At 37.1% G+C, this 22907-nt stretch overlaps 1 protein-coding gene across 12 annotated transcripts in view; it reads right to left on the minus strand.

Annotated features, from left to right (window-relative positions):
- WASHC4 (WASH complex subunit 4) overlaps positions 1 to 22907 on the minus strand; it is a 64149-nt gene that overhangs the window by 5119 nt on the left and 36123 nt on the right. For 10 of the 12 annotated variants that reach the window (XM_006092743.2, XM_023757262.1, XM_023757269.1 and 7 more), the window contains 12 exons: positions 18546 to 18651; positions 16600 to 16716; positions 15035 to 15203; positions 14603 to 14757; positions 13463 to 13537; positions 13085 to 13189; positions 11054 to 11188; positions 9416 to 9524; positions 8890 to 8956; positions 7898 to 7984; positions 3799 to 3946; positions 399 to 495 (listed from right to left, as the gene is read on the minus strand). In XM_006092743.2, the coding sequence (XP_006092805.1) occupies positions 399 to 495; positions 3799 to 3946; positions 7898 to 7984; positions 8890 to 8956; positions 9416 to 9524; positions 11054 to 11188; positions 13085 to 13189; positions 13463 to 13537; positions 14603 to 14757; positions 15035 to 15203; positions 16600 to 16716; positions 18546 to 18651 (1370 nt within the window). The remainder of the gene's footprint in view (positions 1 to 398; positions 496 to 3798; positions 3947 to 7897; positions 7985 to 8889; positions 8957 to 9415; positions 9525 to 11053; positions 11189 to 13084; positions 13190 to 13462; positions 13538 to 14602; positions 14758 to 15034; positions 15204 to 16599; positions 16717 to 18545; positions 18652 to 22907) is intronic. The other 2 variants (XM_023757261.1, XM_023757263.1) reach the window with 2 other exon arrangements.

The raw sequence follows: 22907 nt of genomic DNA on the forward strand, positions 1-22907 counted from the left end.
GAAGGTCAAGCAAGAAGAAGAAAAAAGGACATGGCCATGAAAATCACCTGGAAACAACATATGGCTGTAAGGACGGGAAAGTTCCACTGCTAACTAGACAATGAAGGAAGCTACTGGGAAACCAGGAAAACTAAACACAAGATGCTAAAACTGTAAATAAAGCCTAACTTAGTCCAACTATACTAAGTGATTAGCAATACTAAGGGAGCATGAATGATAGTTACAAATTACGAAAAACAAGTATCAAGCAGATGACCCAGCTAAAAAAATAAACCGTAAATACTGCTCGTGAAAAACAAATTTACAAAAAGAACACAGATCTATTCTCAAGCAAATCTCTCTAAAAATCCAGCATAGGTGAACATAAAACAACGGGAAAACAATTCCATTAAACTTACCCATGGCAAAGCCATCATCAGTAAAAGCAGCTCCAATTTTATTTTTTTTATTCAATTTCTCCTTGCAGCTAATGGAATGCTCTACGAAGTTGAGGGTCTAAAAAGATATGACAACATATTAGAAAAACAACTGTGCTAAAATATCTTCAGAACTTAATTACTAAAACAGAGATTTCAAAAAGTATAAATAGGGTCTCATGGGTTCCTGTTCTTTTGATTTGAAACATTTGCCTCAGATAAAGAGCCTCTTGGAGAGGTCACAATCTGTGCAAGTATTTCTCTCAGTAGCTCTTTTTTCGAAGTTCTTTAACCAAGAGCCTTCCCCTTCAATCACTGCTTCCCCAAGCACACTGCCTTTAATATCATGCAGGTTTTACACAATAGGATAGGAGGCTTGAGAGGTTCGGTAACTGGCTATACTCTAAGTGAAAGTTGGGTTCAGAAAACTAGGCCTGCCTTACTTCAAAGCAGCACTCATAAGCATGGCAGTTCTTACTTCTGCCCACCCAATTCATTCCAAAATACCATTATATTCTTGGGTAAAAACGATTAGTAGTCATTTGGGTAAATGAATGCCCCAAAAGAGCACTTCTCTAAAATTCAGCTCTAATATCTCTCTAATCTTATCATTTATTCAACAAAGATTTGCTGATGCTTACTATATTAAGTAATTACGATTACAAAATGAATACCATCAAAAAGTTCACGCTCTATAGCAGCGCTCTCAGCAATGTCAGACATGCTATATATCTTGCAGTGCCCAATACATAAGCCCCTAGTTCAGGGGTGGGCAAACTTTTTGACTCGAGGGCCACAATGGGTTCTTAAACTGGACCGGAGGGCCGGAACAAAAGCATGGATGGAGTGTTTGTGTGAACTAATATAAATTCAAAGTAAACATCATTACATAAAAGGTTACGGTCTTTTTTTTTTTTTTTAGTTTTATTCATTTCAAACGGGCCAGATCCGGCCCGCGGGCCGTAGTTTGCCCACAGCTGCCCTAGTTCGTAGAACCAATGAGCACTTGAAATGTAGCTAGTAAAACTGAGGAAGTGGATTTTTTATTTTATGAAATTTGAATTAATTTAATTAGTTTAAGTAGCCACTTACGTCTACCTACATATGGTAGCATAGCTCTAAAAGGATAAAGAGAGACCTGTTTAAAATTATGATACAGTGTGATAAGTACTATAATAGCTTAGGCTGGAAACGAATCAAGTTTCACTTTTAGTATTGCTTATAAAACTTACTTGGCAATCAACTACATATTTGCAAAACCTTTATCAACTGTTATTTTAGCAATCTCATTTATGTTTGTCTTTTTTCTGGGATGGATCATAGACTCAAGCACAGGAAGTGTCCTATACTTCTTTGTAGTGCTCTTAATCCACCTGGTTTTCTCCATCACTAACTAAATTCTGACAGCTGCCCTGAAAACTCCACTCTTCCCCAGACTCACAATGATTCCCCATTACTGTTTACTACAGCTTGAGTATACTGCCTTCAAATTTTAAAAAATAATGGCTTGAAGTCATCCTAAAGTAATTTACACTGTTATCAAAGTATAACTAAGACAGGTTCCTCCAGTTTGACACTAACTTAAGTTGGAAAGATAACACTTATCAGGTAAATATGGACATTTTTGCTATATGATAATTATTGTGATAGAACATTAATGATAAATGTATAAAAAAACAGAAAATTCATGAAGAAAAAAGCTGCCAATAGACCATCAGCCACTTTCAATGGCTATAACATGCAAGAAGATATGTGTAATTCAGACAGCAATATAAAAGTCATTACTCTTAAAGTTAATCAAAAGCTACTAGTACATCTGATTAGTGATATTTAGATTTCAGATCTATCCATTTTAAAAGCAGCTTTATATAAAAATTTTTAGGGAAAAATAACTCTTACCACTAATATATACTTCTCTAATTTCTTAACTCCATTTTCCCCACTGTAACAATTGCTTTTATAATGCAATTTTGGGTAACTTGAGCTATTTTAGATGGAAACTACAGAATTAGAACAGAACACACTATATACCACCGGTGGTCCGTGAGGTTCAAAAGGTTGGCAACCGCTGCTATCTATACTAATAAAAGGATAATATGCTAATTAGACCAGACATCTTCCGGACATCCTTCCAGACAAAGCCACGGTGGCGGGGGCCAAGGCAGAGGCGTTTAGGGGTGATCAGGCCAGCAGGGGAGCAGTTAGGGGTGATCAGGGAGGTGAGCAGTTAGGAGCCAGTGGTCCGATTGTGAGAGGGGTGTCCGACTGCCAGTTTAGGCCCGATCCCGCAGGGACATCCCTCGAGGGGTCCCGGATTGGAGGGACATCCCTCGAGGGGTCCCGGATTGGAGAGGGTGCAAACTGGGCTGAGGGACCCCCCCTCTAGTAAACTATAAGGGAGCACTAAAAATTTAGTTTAGATGTTAGTATTTACTACTGAATAGTGAGAAGTTGTCCTCTAACACAATGCTTTTAAGAGATGTGGTAGAGCCCAGCCGGTGTGGCTCAGCAGTTGAGCGTGGGCCCATGAACCAAGAGGTCCTGGTTTGATTCCCAGTCAGGGCACATGCCCCGGTTTCAGGCTTGAACCCCAGTAGGGGACATGCAGGAAGCAGCTGGTCAATGATTCTCTCTCATCATTGATGTTTCTATCCCTCTCACCCTCTCCCTTCCTCTAAAATCAATTTTTAAAAAAATTTTTAAAGAGATGTGTTAGAAATAACTTCATGCTGTAACATGATGTAATTAAAGTTAGTCTACATTAATCACTTAAAATGCTTATGTGATATAATTCAGCCCCAAAATGATATATATGTAATGGTATACACTCAAGTAATTTAAATCACACTAGGTTTCTCTAGCAGTTACCTATATATATAAAAGCCTTAGTGACCGGCTGACCAGTAACTATGATGCACACTGACCACCAGGGGGCAGACACTCAACGCAGGAGCTGTCGAGCTGTGGTGACTTGGCAGCTGCGGTTCTAGGGTGACGCACCCAGAACCAGAGAGGAGGGAGCCCGATTCCAGGGTGCATCACCCAAGAACCGCCCTCTCACAATCCGGGACCCCTCAGGGGATGTCGGAGAGCTGGTTTTGGCTCGATCCCCACAGGCCAGGCCGAGGGACCCCACCAGTGCACGAATTCGTGCACCAGGCCTGTAGTTAACAAATAAGAATCTATTTTAACTATAAATAAATCTCATTCTGCATAGCTAGTAAGTAAAAATTCTAGGCCATATTCACTGAAATCACATTTAGTTTTATCTACAACCAGAAAGACAGTAGTAATACAGTCTGTGTGCATTCTCTGCTGCAAAGAAATTAGATCTACTTATTAATACTTTTAAAAATTCATTTTAAATACTAAAAATACTCACCAGGGGGGGGACAATGATATAGAAATTTCGGAGATGTATATTCTTTGGCCTTCGAAATTCTGGTGCAAAAACATCTACAAGCATTTTGAAATACTCTGTGCCTTCAGCAGAATTTCGTGTGTGATCACTGAGGACTGAATCCAAATGCCTAAAATGCAAAAAATTACTTGGTTCCTTTCTCAAAAAAAGGTGTGACTTTTTAAATCCATCTCTCATCAACTTAAATAAGAGCATGCAAAAGTACAAAATATTATAAGACATTTCTAAGTAAATTTTCTTAAGAGTTCAGAATGAATTCATTTTCTGACAGAAGCTGATCAGTATTATTTAAACTTAGTCCCTAAAATAGGATATGTAGGGCATCTTGCAGTTAAAATATTTTGAGTTTTGTATTTCTTCTTCCGACAAGGAGCCCTGTAGAACTCCATTTCATTTAAATAGAATGCTCTTCGTCTTAAATCCTTTCACTAATGCTTCTTCTCTACAATTCCTTATCTCAACTGAAATCTTGTTCCTTTTCAAGAACTTAGAATCCTATTCAACCTTCAGAAACATCAGCTGCTTTTTCTCCTGCATCCTTCATGTATAGCTACTTTCAAATTATATACCATTTTAAAATTATTATCCCCCCAGCATTAGAAGGTAGAAATCTTTGAGACTCACATAATCCAACTATATACAACTACCTAACTACTTCCTCCTGTAAGCAGGCATCTTTACTAACCTTTTAACCACTACCCTACATTAATTTATCTTGGACTCTGAAACCTACTCCAGTTCCCCTCATGATTCTGGAAGATTCACTCCCCATTCAGATCATCGATTCATCATTATAACCCCAGAGTACTTAACTTCACCTGCCATGAACTTTCCTTCACTTGATGTTAGTCATCCATTCCTTTGCACAGATCTGAACATCTTAAAAGGCAATATCCCACTCTGCCCTCAATGAACTGCTTCAAAATATTTTTTAAAGGTCATCAATTTTTAAAAGAATAACATCACTTAATAAGAGGTAAAATGGTCTGATTTTCTTCTTTGATATACAAGCCACAAACTCTTTTAATCATTTTAGGGCATGTGATTTCAAATAGCTTATTATCTGCTCTTGGCTTCTTTAATTTGGCAGAGAAGTAAGCTATCTAGCAGGATATTTCAGAGCAAATCTTCTGTATGTGTTGGGACCTTATTCTCATAAAAATGCACACATGCATTTTCCAGCATATTTTCTATTTTTACTTAAAGTTAAGCCTATCAAAAAGTTAAAATATAGTATAATGGGCACCTGTATACCTTTCACTAGTTCACCATTTAATATTTTGTTAATATTTGTTTTCTTTTATCATGAAATATTTAGAAGTTGTAGACTTCATGTCACTTAGCCTATAAACACTTTCATATGAATCTATTAAGAAATAAGACATTTCCCTACAAAGGCATAATACATTACTATACCCAAAAATAAAATAAAGTAATATATAATACATGTTCAAATTTCCTCAATTTTCCTCAAATGTCCTTCTTTTATCACTATTTTTTTTCCTTATCTAAGATATGATTAAAGATCATCCACTGCATTTGGTCATCAGGTCTCTTTAGTCTCCTGACCTAGAATAGTCTTCTAGTCTTTTTTGTCTTTCATGACACGTGATATTTTTTAAGAGTCAAGACTAGGTGTTTGGTAGAATGCCCAACATTCTGGGTGTCTCCAATGGTTTCCTCATAATACATTCAGAATAAGCATTTCTGGCAAGAATACAACATAGGTACTTGCTATTACATTTGCAGCAAGATGCCACATGTCAGTATGTCCTGTTATTGGTGATGCAAAGTTTGATCATCACTTGATGAAGGTGAAATATAGCAATCTCTCCACTGTAAAGATACTTTTCCTCTTTGTTATTAATAAGCTATTTATGGGATAATTTTTTGATGAAATACTCTATTCTCCAAAAATATTTTAGAATTCACTGATAATTTTTGTCTGCTTTCAAGTATTATAGTAGTGATTGCAAAACAATTTTTCCACCTAAATTTCCTCATCCCTTCTTTGTTAGCGTTCTTCTGTAAAAAGGAACTTTCCCTCTGCTCCTCTAACCTTTATTATCACTATGACGCATGGCTTCTATTTTTTATTCAATGTATTAATGTATTTTATTCAATATATTACAATAGATTTCTATCGTTATTCTTTCTGAAATTCAAATTGTCTCCACCTTGCCTTTTCATGCCTGACTCAATAAACTGTTATAATCTTATATAAAAACCTAATATGCAAATCAAACAGCCAATCCATGATTCTCTCTCATCATTGATGTTTTTCTCTCTCTCCCTCTCCCTCTCCCTTCCTTTCTGAAATCAATAAAGGATATATATATATATATATCCTATATAATAAAAGGCTAATATGCAAATTGACCGAACAGTGGAACAACCAGTTGCTATGACGTGAACTGACCACCAGGAGGCAGAAACTCAATGCAGGAGCTACCCCCTGGTGGTTAGTGCGCTCCCACAGGGGGAGTGTTGTTCAGCCGGAAGACGGGCTTATGGCTGGCAAGTGCAGCGACAGTGGTGGGACCCTCTCCCGCCTCTGCAGCAGCGCGACTGCCAGACATCTCCAGAGGGCTCCGGAGTGCGAGAGGACACAGGCCAGGCTGAGGGATCCCCCTGAGTGCACCAGGCCACTAGTTATTAATAACAAAGCTTAGTTTTCTAAAGTATTTCTCAGTTCTGCATTCTTCTCTCAAGTTTTAAATTATGTTCCAAAATCACTACTGACTCAAGTCTATAGATCTGCAAAGTCCAATAAGACAGCCATTAGATATTTATTTACTTTTTAATATATTTTTATTGTGTTCAGAGAGGAAGGGAGAGGAAGAGAGAGCTAGAAACACCAATGGTGAGGGAGAATCACTAATTGACTGCCTCCTGTATGCCCCCCACTGGGGATGCAGCCTATAACCAGGCTTGTGCCCTGACGTGAACTGCTGGTTCATAGGTCGAAGCTCAACCACTGAGCCACACCAGCGCCATCAGGGCCCATTAGCTACTTAAATGTAAATGAAATAATATTTAAAATTCAGTTCCTCAGTCCCATTAGCCCTACTTCAAGTGTTCAAAAGTCACCTGTATTCACAGCTACCATACTGGACAGTGCTGGTCTAGGTTACATGGTATTCTAGAACAGTGTTAGCAAATAAAAATACAAAAAAGTACAAAGAAACAGGTGAAATTGATTTTATTAACCAGCTATTTGGCATTTATTTTATACTTTACACTTTGGCACATTTCCATTTGGACTAGCTACATTTCAGATGTTAAACAGCTGGGTGTGGCTAGTGGCTACTATATTAAATAGTATGTTCTAGAACAGCGGTCACCAACCGGTGCTCCATGGACCACTGCTGGTCCGTGAGGTCCGAAAGGTTGGCAATCGCTGGTTTAAGGAAACCTTTGGAGCAGCGATCGCCAACCAGTGGTCTGTGAGGTCTGAAAGGTTGGTGACCGCTATTCTGGAAGACCCCTTTTTATTGAAGTTGGAAAGGTCTCAGAATACTGTAGTCTTAAAAAGAAACATATATAAACTGAGACCATAACTTGTATAATAAAAACAGTAACGTATGTTTATATAGGGTGTCCCAAAATTCACACAAGAAGTAATTTTGATAGAAAACACAGGTTTATAATGAAAAATTATAAATTTTTTATTGATTCATAAAGTATACAGTATAGGGTTATGTATGGAATAGCACATCGGATAAATGGCCTCCACGGCTTTGCTGGCACATACACAAAGACGTGGTCTTCATTGGTCTTCACTGTCCCTGCTCCTGGGCCATAATTGGTACTTGGTAATGCTTATCAAATTGAAGGGATTGAAATCAAAGGGTAACAGATATTAGAATCTGATTCAATAAACCAAGTAAAATTAGGCTTTTATTTTTTGTTGTTGTTGTTGTTAATGCTCACGCAAAATTCAAATCTTGCGTGAATTTTGGGACACCCTATATATTACCCCCTAGTCTTTCTTCTTAAGTTTTATATAAACATATACTTTATAAATCTCCAAATATAGATTATTCCAAAATGAGATTACCTTGCTGCTTTTATTGTTTCTTCTGCAAGGCCTTCTTCTTTTACTAATTCTTCAAAATTTATAATATCTTCAAGATCAGGCACAAATCTACATAAGAATTTGAGAAAGAATTTATGAAGGCAAGATAAATAGGTACAACTGAAACAGAATAGTACTGTTGGACTCTAAATTTTTCAACTACATATTTGAAAAGAACTTTGCATTTCAGTTATATTACTAATATCATCGCTTCAGTTCCAAAGTTGAATTTTATATATAAACTAGAGGCCCAGTGCACAAAAATTTGTGCACTCAGGAGGGTCCCTCAGCCCACCCTGTGACCTCTTGCAGTCTGGGACCCCTCGGGGAATGACCACCTGCTGGCTTAGGCCTGCTCCCCAGGGGATTGGGCCTAAACTGTCAGTCAGACATCCCTCTGGCAGCCCGGGAGCCCTCGGGGGATGTCCACTTGCCAGCGGGGAGCAGGCCTAGCTGCAGTCGGACATCCTTAGCACTGCTGAGTAGGCGGGAGAGGCTCCCACCACCACCGCTATACTGGCAACCGTCAGCCTGGCTTGTGGCTGAGCAGAGCTCCCGCTGTGGGAGCACACTGTCAACCAGGGGGCATCTCCTGCATTGAGCGTCTGCCCTCTGGTGGTCAGTGTGTGTCATAGTGACCAGTGATTCCCAGTTGCTCTGCTGTTAGGGTCAATTTGCATATTACCCTTTTATTATATAGGATAATCAAATTTTAATCTTTAAAATCACAATCTTTAGAGCCATTTACAAACTGTACTGATAAAATAAATTAAAAGAGAAATAAAGATTTTCCAAAAGTCTATCTTAAATTTTAAGAAAAATATTTTAACTAGTAGAATTAATAGTTTTCTTCCATTTTTTATATCAAATTACATCAACAAGAAAAAAACCTTCTATACAATTTTAGAATAGATTTAAGTAACATAAAAATTTTAAATGGAATAAACAAAGCAAAAGTGATGTTTTATCCATACCTAATGGCATTGCTGCTACAATGAAGACCACCAGATCTTATCATTCGTACATAGCCCATAGCATTACCTTGAAAATTGCACATAAAAAAATCAGATATAGTTATATGTAGTAATCAACTACAAGGTGTCCACTCCTTAGTATCCAAAAGATTCAGCTGTATTTTATTTCAGTTCTTGCTCCATAAAAATGAAACTTACATATTTGTACACTTAAAATATAAATATATATACTTATATACATCTATATTAAATCCTTTAAAAATAAATTAACTCATTTGATAAACTAAATGCTGACTACATTAAAACGTTTTTACTGTAATTTCTTCACTCTCATATTGAGTCAGTCTATCAATTATTTCTGTACCAACAGTCTAATCATGCTTGAAAAACTTTTGATAAGTTACTCTAGTGAAAGAAAGCTAAGCTCAGACACTCACATATTACGTTATTTGTATGAAATATTTAATATATGAGATAGATTCTTGGGATTTGTACTTTATTTCCCAACACTGTGATTATAACTTACCAATTTGGCTGATGAGTTGCCTGAACTGATCAAGGTAGCTTTGCCCTTCTGGGGTTATTCCAAGTTTTCTGATGCCTCGATTGAATTTTTCTGCTCTTTCAAATGGATACTAGAGAGATCATTTAAAGACTACTTTTAGTAATAAAGACCCCTAAAATATAAAATGCCTACCAAATCAACCAGGCCAATACCACTTTCCTCTCTAATTTTGTATTTCCATTGTGCTTAACAAATCACTCAAGTCTAATAAGAAAATTTATAGCACAAAAACTACCAATGTTCAAAGTCAGTATAAAATAATTTTTTTTACATAAGCTAAGGGGAATAATTATTAATGTCACCAAACTTAAGTTTCTCACCACCAGTATTTGTCTACAAACACCCAACTATTCTATCAGATAAATAAATGAAACCAACTCCTCCCTAGAAACATTTGTTCAGAGACGTGTGAACGCATTTCTGTGGGCTAAATAGGTATTAGGGACTTATATAAACACACTCTTCCCAAATAACACACATCGGCCAAGCTAAAATTTCTGGTAGCTATCACCAATAAGAAATTATTTTTTAAGTCTTAGGTGATTAGAAGATATAGGAAATGACTCATTTTTATTAATAACAAATGAAAACAATTCTTACACAATAATAGCATGGTTATTTCTTTGTCTGAATACTAGTAATTTCTATTTCAATAAAAATGAAAGTTAATATAATTATCTGATAACTTTAATCTATAATTTTATCATTTTATAAGAAAGCAGTATTTTTCTGCTCTGACATTGAAGAGAACTACCAAGTAGTATATAAGACAGTTGGAACTAAGTGATGCTTAAGAAGGGTAATTAAAATAGTTCTGGATGTGGCAAATCAAATATATGACCCAACTAAGGCTACTGGTTCTCTATCCAAGTGGCTATGTGCCTCTGTACTGTTACCACTTACAATTCTTTACCTCACTATGAGAAAACTCAGCCTGGAGGATGAAGAGAAAACAGCATTCTTATAAATTACTAGAAGCCCGGTGCATGAAATTTGTGCACGGGTAGGGTCCCTAGGCCTGGCCAGCAATCAGGGCCAATCGGGGCCTTCCGGCTGCCGGCTGGGGCTTCCCTTCCCTGGCTGCTGGCTGCCTGCTGGGGCCTTCCTTCATTCCACGCTGCCCCCTGGTGGTCAGTACACATCATAGCGAGCAATAGAACTCCTGGTCTCCTGGTTGAACTCCCGTGGGGACACTCTGCATATTGGCCTTATATCTATAGATAGGTTGGAATGTCAATTGGTACAGTACGTATCCTAATTTTAAATACACATATTCTTTGCCCTAAAAATTTCTCTTCAAGGAATGTGTCTTTCAGAAATAGTCTGTGAACACACAGATAAGGATGCTACCTGTAGCACTGTTTGTATCACTGAAAAATGATTTAAAAAAACTAAATATTCATCAGTGGGAGAAAGTTAAATAAATTTCGGTATACATCTTTACTATCAACTCTTAAAAAGAACGAGGTAGATTTATATGTACTGACATGTAATAAGCACACTGTAAAACAATATATATAGTATTACTCCATTTTTGTTAACCATTTGCTATACACACAACAGCTGAACTGAACTACTTAAAAAGATTATATAAAATACCTTATGATCATTTTGGTCCTTGATTTCCCTGAAAAATCGAATATCTTTAATCAATCTGGATTTGATATGTTCATCATACATAAACTGGCTAAATATATAGAACTTCTTTTTCAAAAACTGGTATGTGAAATTAACCTATAAAATTGGAAAAGTTAATATAAAAATTAATTTTAAATCAATATTACTGAATTATTTATATCATAAAGTCTAATATTTATAAAGTCTAACTTACATTGGACCTGAAATATTTAAAAATTTTCATTCCCTAACTTTACAGAACTTCCTATGAATTCCTCTTAAATATGTTTACTACAAAAGGAAAAGAAAGGAAGAAATGGAAAATACTTTCATAATAGGTCTAAGAACTATAGAAAGAATCACAATACCAGATTCAACACTCTTTAAGTCATAAGCCAGTCAGAAGTTTCTATGTTTCTCCATCTATAAGATTACTTATTACTAACATTCATGTCTAGAATGATACTGAAGACAGTAAGCATTCAATTATTTATCAAATATTTTGAGCATTTCTTACATGCAAGTTATGTAAAACACAGTTCTCATCACGAAGTTTATAGTCTAACAGGAGTGACAGACATTTTAAACAAGTATACTTTAAAGAAGTTATTAAATCTCAACTGCAATTTCTAAACTGAGAAGTGTAGGTGCTTTGAGAATGAATAACAAAAGGCCTTAACTAAAAACCCTGAAAAACTAAGATGTGAGCTGAGATTAAAGTCAAAATAACATAATTAATTCTGACCTACAGATGGAAGTCCTGTACTAAATTCCATCCCTACCACCTTCAAATACTAATTGTTTTAGCACATGTATGCCATTTTTAAGAGTCTTTCATTTACCCTGTTATAGAAATGGGTGCTTTCTCAGAACTTCCCGTGGCTTAGTAGTAGCAGTCTTAGTAGAACAGTCTCTTCTTTATCTTCCTCACTCTTAACACTGGGTAACTGTGCCAGCCTCTAATCTTCTTCTTCTTTGCTAACTATATCATTATCAGACACCACAAATTTACTTTCATTAATGTGATTAATTGACTAAACAACTATATCCCCTGCCAGACTGTAATTACTAGGAGAGTAGGAAATGTCTGTTTTTGTCATCCTAATGCCTAGCACAGTGCCTTACATATAAAATGCCTTACATATAAAATATGTGCATAATTATATCTGTTATATGAGAATTTGATAAAGAGTTTATTTATCCTTAAACATTCAGACATGACCTTTACATGGATGACTCCCTTATTTTAAATTTGAAACTCTAACTTTCTGTCTCATTTCCGTACTGGTAACCACTAACATAGAGCTCCAATTGTATCATTTATCAACTCAAATACTTTAATGGCTCCCCGACTATATACTACAAAGGTCCCTATATACTCTTCCAGTTACATAACTTCTATTCCCTTATTCCAAAATATGTTTGTAACATTTTACTATTTTAGCATTCACATTCTTTTTTCCTCAAGAAGAAATACTAGTAAGTATGCCTTGAAAACCAGGCAAATTCAAAGGCTTCTCTTCTTCCACAGAAGGAAAAACAGCATAAAAGTGATTTCTTCAAGTAATTGATGCCCATTTCTAAGATTCAAAATACTTTGAGTAAATTGCTATTCTTATGGATATCAAATAATTAGTATGCCCCCCCAAAAAAACAGCATGAGTAATACTATTATCAATGATTCCCTTTCAAAAGCAACTTTCAGAAAATATCAATCCACACAGACATTTAAATTTATGCTGATGCTCTCAAATCTGTATTGCTTTTTATAATGATGACCCTGAGATGGTAAGATATTGTAAAGTGCATTTTGTGTCACAGAGTTTCCATCACATCCAACACAATTTTAGTGCATATATTTTAATTATACCAACCAGAAAAATGGAAATTCCAATATAATATAAATAAGTAGTAGTGTATACTGACCAGAATATTCTATGAAAAAACTATTTTCCAAAATAAAAAATTAAACAGTAGTCTACTACCCACCCGACCCCCAAAAAAGATTCTTACTGTTGTATTCATGATTCCTGTGCCATGTGTTCGAATTGAATTAGCAATATGCCGAATATTAATAGTGTTCAAATGTTTGTTATTGCTTGTTCGTTCAATAAAAATCTGCAATGAAACAAATTTATGCTAAATAACAATACAATACATAGCAATTCCTGATCAGTTATCAAAAAAATTTCAGAATCTATTTCATTAAATTTAATTGGAAAGTTATTCAAGATAATAAAATCAAAGCAAAGGAATAAACAAGATGAACTCTAAACAATTATTTTTTGCTTTATTTTACCAATTTGCACTATTGAGAATCAATTCTTTACCCTTCAGCCTTCCTATTATATATCCACACACATTAAAAAAAAAATTCTAAGACCCACTCACCTGATTGTTGAGATTATAGAGGTATCGAGACACAAATATATGAATGTTTCTCATAATTTCTAAAACATCCAAGCCCTGCAAAACAATCCACAAAGAAGTTCTATTATTATTAATTTAAGATAATCAGTAACACTTGTATTAATATAGTGACTTACTATTTATATTCATTTCCCAATATAGATAGATAGATAGATAGATAGATAGATAGATAGATAGATAGATAGATACTGGAGGCCCAATGCACGAAATTCCTGCAAGGGGCTTGGCCCTTGAAGCCATGGCGGCTTGCCTCGGCCCTCCGACCAATCGCATCACACCCGCCTTGGCTGGCCTGGCGCCAGTGCGTGTCATAGCGTGGTCGTCCAGACGGTCATTCTGCTGTTTGGCCATTTGGTCAATTTGCATATTACGCTTTTATTATTATAGATAAATTTAAGCATTTTTCCTAAGATATTAAAGTTTATGTATTATATCTAGGTTTACAATCAGTTGTGTGACCTTCACTAAACTTTTTATAATTCTGCAGAAATCACCTGGATATCCCAGTATGTTTCTGGAAAGCTATATGAAAACCTATATGCACAGGCATACCTCACTTTACTGTGCTTCACTTTATTGCACTTTATACATATTGCATTTTTACAAACTAAATGTTTGTGGCAACCTGCTTGGTCAAGTAAGTCTACCACAGCAGTTTCCAACAAGCTCAGATGATAGCATTATTATAGCAAAAAGTATTTTAAATTAAGGTATGTACATTTTTTTTAGACATATGCTATTGCACACTTAGATTACAGTATAGTATACACATAACTTTTATATGCACTAGGAAACAAAAAAATTTGTGTGACTTGCTTTACTGGGATATTCACTTTTATTGCAATGATCTAGAATAAAACCTGCATATCTCCGAGGTATGCCTGTATTTCAAATGTTCACCAAAAAGTGAAGTGTAAACAGGAAGCCTATGGTAATTTCTCTAAAAACGCAAATTAGCACCATCTAATTTTTTATTCTTGTTAAGTATGAGATTTTATAAAGCAAATATTTTCTTAAAAAATAAACATGTAATAATAAAGTTTTAAAAAAAGATTTCTTAAAGAAATGTTATGCTACAATCAGAAACATTTTATACCATACCTGTTCCAAAGTCTGACTAGGAAGATGTGCCTCTGTCATAACCAATCCATAGCGCTGAGTAGCTAAATTTCTCATTTCACTGTAAGTGGCCCAGTCATGAAGAGCTACTGTTGTAAGATTGTAGAACGTCTTATCTAGGTAGTGAGTTACATAAGCTAAAAAAAAAAATTTTTTTTTCAAAAAATTTCAGATTCATGAAATGATAGAAAAGAGAAATAAAACCAAAAAGGAAACAACCTGTCTTTGAACATTAAATTTCCTTTTTCTAAATAAGATGTAGGAAAATAAAAATACACAAACAAAAAGGAATTAAAGAATGGACTAATACTAAAAAAGATATAAGCCCAAAGTTCCATTTTTGTTATTTGTTCTTTTATAGTGAGGGCAAAAAGATATAGAATATGACTTTCAGAAGGAAAGCAGAACACTCACCTCGAATGTCAATGAAACGATTGAAAAACCGAATTGGATTCAGAGAGAAAAAAAGGGCCAGGTCTTTCATGCCAACTTTGAAAGGGTTTCGGTCATCCAGCTTCAAATGAGTATGCACAGAAAGGCGCAGATCCTTCTCTATTTCTTTGCACAACTTGTCCAGCAAGTGCTATTCACAAAATAATTAATATCTTAATTTTTCAAAATTCAATTATACTGTTCTGTCTATGCTTTAACCATTAGCATTTTATAACCAGTGCAATGATAAAAAATTTGTCAAACTGGTTTAAGATTCCAAATACTCTATGGTAAAATATTATTTTTATTGGGAAAGTGAAAATTACTTTGCTCTCCATTTTAAACCAATGATTTTTCTGCCCAGGAAGCAGTTAAACTCTAAGTTTTTATTTTCATTAATACTTTAACACCCTTGAAAGAAAATCAAAAGCTAATGCCAATGGCTTCATTACAAGAAACAGGAATGTATACTATAAAGCATAAGATTTATGGGAACAAGCAACAAAAGAAAAATCTTGAGAAAATGGAAGAGAAGAAATATTTTTAAAGCTTTCTTATAATAATCATTAAAAATCACAAAACTCATTGAGCTAAAAGTAATGATAGTAATCATCTTTTCTGGTCTACTATGGAGTTCTAAATACTGTCAAGTCATATTTTATTTTCTAAATAATATGTAATAGAAGAAATTATGAAAATTCTCCATAACTTTATCAAACCTGAATAAGGTTTATATTGTGAAGTTTACTCATTTTTAATTACTTTCCTTATAAAAATATCATTAGATGAAACTTTAATTTTAAAGATAACCGTGTTTATAATACTTCATTCAAACAGGGGAAGATGCACTATATTGCATTTGAATTATTTCTGCTACAAAAATAAATCTTTCAAATATATAATGTCCTCCTTTTAGTCAGTAGCACTCCAAATGAATTTAATAAGATACTGACAGTTAAGTTTAATATTTATAAAATATTGACAGTCTTAAGTGTATTATTAGTAGTAGCATTCAATATTCAAACCAATTTTGTATTTGCATTCTTCTAATAAAGAGAAATTTAAATATAAATATACTATTTACTAAAGTAAAGAAAATTTTCCAAATTTCTACTCTGAATCTCTATATAAAAAATTAGAAATTAAAGACCAATTTAGCACAATAGTGATACTATAACTAAAAATGGTTTCTTTGATCTAGACCAGTGGTTCTCAACCTTCCTAATGCTGCGACCCTTTAATACAGTTCCTCATGTTGTGGTGACCCCCAATTTGATTGTTACAAATTGAACATAATTAAAGCATAGTGATTAATCACAAAAAAATATGTAATTATATATGTGTTTTCCAATGCTCTTAGGTGACCCCTGTGAAAGGGTCGTTCGACCCCCAGAGGGTCGCGACCCACAGGTTGAGAACCGCTGCTCTAGATAGTGATTTATAAATTATTTTAAATATGTGAAAGCCTGCTTCAACCCAAAATGTTTTTCCAAACATTGCATTCCAAATACATGTTCTAAGTTTTTCAATCTCATATATGATGTTACCTCATTTAAAATTTCCATAATTTCCTTATCATAGCAATCCAGAAGTATTTCATACGACTCTAAATGTCTTGAATGCATCATAGCAGGTACACAGTCCCGTAAAGCACTGAACATGTACTAAGAAGAAAATGAGAATGTGCATAAATTTATAAAAACCAGGTCTCTAATCTAAATATTACAAAAGTTAATTATCTATCTTGAAAGACAAAACCTCACTCTGAAGGCTAATTGCTCTTTTTATACATGACTATCTTCCTTTCCTAAATGAGTCAGATTTTAGTCTCTAAAGTACCTATTTTAAATATACAAATAATTCATATTCACTTATTCTTTCCTATTTTGAGCATTCAAATACATTTCTTTCCATACAGAAATACAAAGATCTAAATAATTGTGACATAAACTAAAATCAAGAAAATGAGAATGATTAGGAATATGAGGGGAAGTGTTAAATTGTATATTAAAATTAATTTACTAAGTATTAATATGAAATTTATAGCCTATATACCAGGTGTACTGGTTAATAATGTGGATGTTTTTCAATAGCTGGAGTTACACATATGTTGACATATATGCAATTTGATATGTATGTTATTTTGTTGTATTGACAGCAAGCTTCAAAACTTCATATGTCAACTTTGCTGAAGGTGTTAACATCATAGATATTTTTAGGCTTAAAAATGTTGAATTTCGTGCCAAAAAAAGAGCATTTGCAGGAAGTTTTAATTCATTACTTTATTTTGAGGAAAAGTGCTGCTGAAAGCTTCAGGAAGCTTATGGTGAACATGCTCCATCTCAAGATACTTGTGAACGCTGGCTTAAACGCTTTAAAAGTGATGATTTCGAAGTGAAAGACAAATAATGTCCAGGTCAACCAACAAAGTTTGAAGACCAACAATACAAGCATTATTGGATGAAGATGCATGTCAAACTCAAAAACAACTTGCAGAAAGATTAAACGTTGCTCAGCAAACAATTTCCAATCGTTTACAAGCAATGGGAAAGATTTTAAAGAAAGGAAAATGGGTGCCACATCAACTGAACGAAAGACAAAAGGAAAACCAAAAAGTCATCAGTAAAATGTTGCTTCAATGGCACGAAAGAAAGTCTTTTTTGCATCGAATTGTGACTGGCGATGAAAAGTGGATTTATTTTGAGACTCCCAAACGCACAAAATCATGGGTTGATCCAGGTCAACCATCAACATCAACTGCAAGGCCAAAGCGCTTCGGAAAGAAGACAATGCTCTGCGTTTGGTGGGATCAGGAAGGTATGGTGTATTATGAGCTTCTAAAACCAGGTGAAACCGTTAATCCTGATCGCTACAGACAACAAATAATCAATTTGCACCATGCTTTGATCATAAAACAACCAGAATGGGCCAGAAGACACAGCAAAATAATTTGCTTCATGATGATGCGCCATCACACACTTCAAAACCAGTTAAAGACATGTTAAAAGATCTTTCCTGGGAAGTATTAACCCACCCATCGTATTCACCAGACCTTGCTCCTTCAGATTACCACTAGTTCCGATCAATGGCACACGCACTTTCTGAGCAGCACTTCAAAACAAACATATGAAGAAGTAGAAAATTGGGTCTCTGAATGGTTTGCCTCAAAACAAGAAAAGTTCTATTGGGATGGTATCCACAAATTACCTGAAAGATGGGGGATATGTGTAGCTAGCGATGGACATTACTTTGACTAAAGCACTTTTGATGTTTCTCTTAAAATTATCGTGTTTTCTTTGATTATAAAATCCGCATTGTTAACCGGTACACCTAGTAAATGCTATTGAATATGCCTACCAATGTATAAAACAGCATTAACATTCAATTTTAAAATGATTTATTAAATCAAATTATCTATTTTAAAACTAATTAGAATAGTATGTACAGTGACTAAAAAGTGATGGGTTTATTCTTTATATTATCCTTTACTTACATGTAATCTGGCTGCGTCAACGGCATTTTCATATACGTCATCTAAATAAATTGGGAAGACAGCTCGATGCCAGTATAAAAAACAACAGTCACACTGTGCTTGCACTCTACAATGTAAAGGAGTAATTAGTGGTACCAAAATTGAAGTACTCCCCCAAAACTAACTCCTTACTCATTTTTGTGTCCACTATATCACTTAATACAAAATTAGTACGGAAAAGCCACAAAATGTTTCAAATTGAACAAGGGTAACAAAATACTCTAATACCTGACAGTTTCAGAATTCTGCACACATGATTTAGCTTTAAAGAATATATGAAAAACAATATAACTTTTAGATAGATTTTAAAATACATTTTCAATGTCATCTGATATGTCTACACTTAAAATACTTGAATCACATGCACTTTTTACCTGTCTCAAAACTGAACAGCAAAGCCTTTTTAAAAACTGTGACCAAAAGAAAAACAAAAACCAGTTACAGTTAATATGTCTACAATCTTTGCAACTGACTAGTTCTGACCTTATGGGGCATCAAAATGATCATTAAATACCTTATAAAGAAGCCGATTCAGTATTTTTTCCAGGGATGGGCTGTTAAATGCCACTAACTACAAAAATTTCAGCTTCTCAGAACAAAAATATTGTTGTAAATATGAACATTAAATAGAAATTGTGCTGTAACCTTAATTTGGCTGGGAATTAAAATTCAGAAAACTCGTTTTCCCTTTAAGAAAACTGCTTACTCTTTAGTTAAAAATAAATAAATAACGTCACAGGAGTTACAAAACAAGCCTTCTCAAAATTAATTCATCTTAATGATTGGCTACCAACAATGTAATTCAAATTCAGATCTCAAAATAAAATTACGGAAGACTATTTGACATGGATTTCTAAGCCTCTCATAAACAGATGAAGCCTTATGAAAAAGCAACAATTTTAAATGTCCACTGGAGATACCCATCACAACAATCACAATGAGCATCAGGGTCCTCCAAATGCTTTCACGGCTACAACATGTGGTCTCCTGTGAGTTCTTCCAGGAGCTATATCCTTACTATAGGAGCAAAGCTAAAGAAACATGATTCCTGGTAACAGTCTAATTCTAGTCATGCTCAAGAAATTGCAGAGAGGAACTAATGGTCTATCTGGGTTACATTTCTCCTCTTGCTATGCTAAAAAGACAACTGATGTCTCCATTAGCCCCACCATTTTTTCTTTTAAGATTTTTATAATTGACTAGAGGCCTGGTGCACAAAATTTGTGCACATGGAGGGGCGGGTCCCTCAGCCCGAACTGCACCTTCTCGCTCCTCCATGGAGCAGGCCTAAGCCATTAGTCGGACATCCTTAGTGCTGCCGTGGAGGCGGGAGAGGCTCCCGTCACCGCTACTGCACTAGCCAGCCATGAGCCCAGCTTCTGGCTGAGCGGCACTCCCCCTGCGGGAGCATACTGACCACCAAGGGACAGCTCCTGCATTGAGCATCTGCCCCATGGTGGTCAGTGCGTGTCGTAGCAACCAGTCATTCTGCTGTTCTGTCGATTTGCATATTAGCCTTTTGTTATATAGGATAATGTCTTATGGGCAAGGCCTCTAATTCAATTTTTTTTAGGTAAAGGGAGGGGCAGAATTTTCACTTGAGCCTGAAGCTAAAATTGCCCTTAGCTCAAAAATCTGCATACCACTGAGACACATCTTGGTGAGGCTCATTCTAAATCCATACACTGTTCTATTATGTGTATAAGTATTGGGAGCCATCTTATTTCTTTAGTGAAAGGAACCTTTTGTTATGTTACAATGACTAACTTTATCTCATGAGTTGTGTTTTGGCTTCAAGCCTGCAAGTATTCATGCAGCACTTCTGTTCAATATTTATCTGGCATATCTTTATTTTCTCTAAATCTTTCTAGAATTTTATGTATTAGATAGGAATAGCCCATGGACACAGACAGTAGTCTGGCTAAGGCCTGGAAGGGGTGGGTGCAGGGTGGAGGAGATCAATGGGGGGAAAAAAACTAACTAAAACAAAGGGACATCTGTAATACTTTCAACAATAAAGATACATTTTAAATAAAGAACAATATCTTAGTTGAAAAGAGTTTTATGCGAAATAATATAAGTAATTGCTCTACACTGTACTTCATATTCTCAACTCCTCTCAAAGAGATATTAATTGATCCTATGTCACTTAATATTAATTGACCCCATGTTCAATGACTGGAGGACTGACTTCCACCACACCGACCCAGCACTGACTGCCATGGGGCTGCGATCAGACCCTGCTTTTTCCTCCCGGTCTGTTCCAGGCCGAGGGTTCCATCTCCATGAAACCTGGGTCAGTCTTTGCATCGGGCAAGTGGAATCGCTGAGGCCTATTTGAGAGTCGCCAAGGCTGGGAGCGTGATCTCAGAATAGTTAAAAACACGTTCGTGAAGGGATGCTATGGGTTCTCATCAAAAAGCCCACACGTGTCTGTGCTCCACCAACAGGGTTGCTTTAACACAGAAGCCTCCATCCACAAGCCCACCGGCTCCAGGAGCAGGCGGGAGGTTGAAAGTGGCCGTGGGTAGATGAGGCTGGTGCCAGGCAACCTAGCAGGTGTCAGCGGCTTGGCTGTCTGAGCCCCAAGCGTGGGGAGACAGGCTCTGACATCACCACCTCGCGGAGGATTTGACAGCAGCGGCTTCAGAGCTTGTTGCTATTTTGTTTTATTTATATCTCCTTTTCCCTTTAAACCTCTAGGTTGCCTTTGTTGGAGAGAGGAGCAGCCTTTGCAGCCTCCTCGGTGGAGAGCAGGCCTTCAATCTGGGTTCACACGCAGCCAGACAGAGTCCTGTTTAGAAACACGTGTGGGTCTTGCATTATTTGCTCTGTTACCGATAAAGAGGGTTTTAGATTCTGGCACGTAAATATGTTTCCTGCTTATCCACGACGGCAGGCCGAGCGCAGCCACAGCACAGCCACAGTTCTTCACTCCTTCGCAGGCCTCTGTCCAAGGGCGGCGGTGCAGGCGCTTCACACAGGGAGGGGGACAGAGAGCAGGTGGGGCAGCCCTGCTTTTCCCAGACCTTCTGTCTCAGTCCCCATCTTCCTGCTCCGGGTCTGTAGGGTCTTCCTTTTGAGGCGGATTCAGGCGTCTGGGGGACATGTTTATCATACGCTGTTTTCCGTGTGGGTGGTCAACAGGGGGGTGTTCCTGAATCAGGCTTCCTTCGGCATTGCAGTGGGGGGTGGGGAGGGGAGACAGCATGAAGGTGCGAACACAACCCGTGGGGACTTCTCGCTGAGCGCCTTCTGTATACCTTCTTTATACCTGGTGGGCGTCTCCTCTCAGAAAGGGCATACCCTATGTCTGCAACCAGTAGGTGTGTGTGTGTGTTGGGGGGGGGGAGGGGGAGGGGGCGTGGATGAGGCTGGTTGGCTGCTGTAGTGCCCTCATAGCCAGTGTCAGCAGGTGGGGCAGAGTACCTGGGACCCTGGATTCCCTCTGGGGTTTGCAGAATCGCCCCCTCCCTTTGTTGTCCCATTCTCTGCGGAGGAGGCGGCTGTTGGCAGACAGCAGGTCAGATGGATCCGCCATCAGACCTACCACCCGACCTCCAGGGAGGTTTCCTGACCCCTCTGTGTACCCCGCTCACCTGAAGCCCCTAAAATAGTTGGGGTGCCCACTGCTCAGAGGCTCCCATGAGCTCATGGAAGTGGGCCCTTGGTCATCGGTTTTTGTTTTTTTACTATATTTCTTCCGTGTGCAGTGATCACACTTCATCTGGAGCAGGGTAGGCTCAAGTGACCTTGTGGAGCGTCTAGGGAGGGGAAGCAGCCGCAGTGCCATGGTTGTTAGTGCCTGTAGCTCCGGACCACCCCACTTGGTTTTAAACGCAAACCCGCCTTGGACAGGTCTTCAAGATCTTTTTTCCTTCTGTCTGCTCACATTCAAGTGCTGGCAGTGCTGGTCCCTTGGTGCCTGGCCTGTCCTCTTCAGATTCAACCTGCAGGACTACTAAGGAAGCCAGTCCAAGGGATGGGAAGCAGCCTCAGTACTGATCGTGATCACGGGGCCGCTGGCAAGGCGGCACCTCCGATCGAGATCACCAGCTGGGGGGGCGGGCAAAGACAGCCCAGTTCTCCGATCCAGGGCTGGGGGGCAGGGCAAAGGCAGCCCTGGGGGCCGCCTTTGCCCTGCACCCGGGCTCTTTTGCTGGCGGCCTGGGTTTCCGATCAACCGTTCTTCGGTCCTTCCCGCTTTCCGCCTCCCCATCATTTGTGCCTATGGTATGCGAATAAACTGCCATCCTTTGTGGCGGTTAACCGCCATCTTTTCTTGGCAGTTAATTTGCATTATCCGCCCTGATTAGCCAATGG

This window comes from Myotis lucifugus, unplaced genomic scaffold (genome assembly GCF_000147115.1).
Source record: "Myotis lucifugus unplaced genomic scaffold, Myoluc2.0 scaffold_103, whole genome shotgun sequence".
In the NCBI taxonomy this organism is placed as follows: Eukaryota; Metazoa; Chordata; class Mammalia; order Chiroptera; family Vespertilionidae; genus Myotis; species Myotis lucifugus.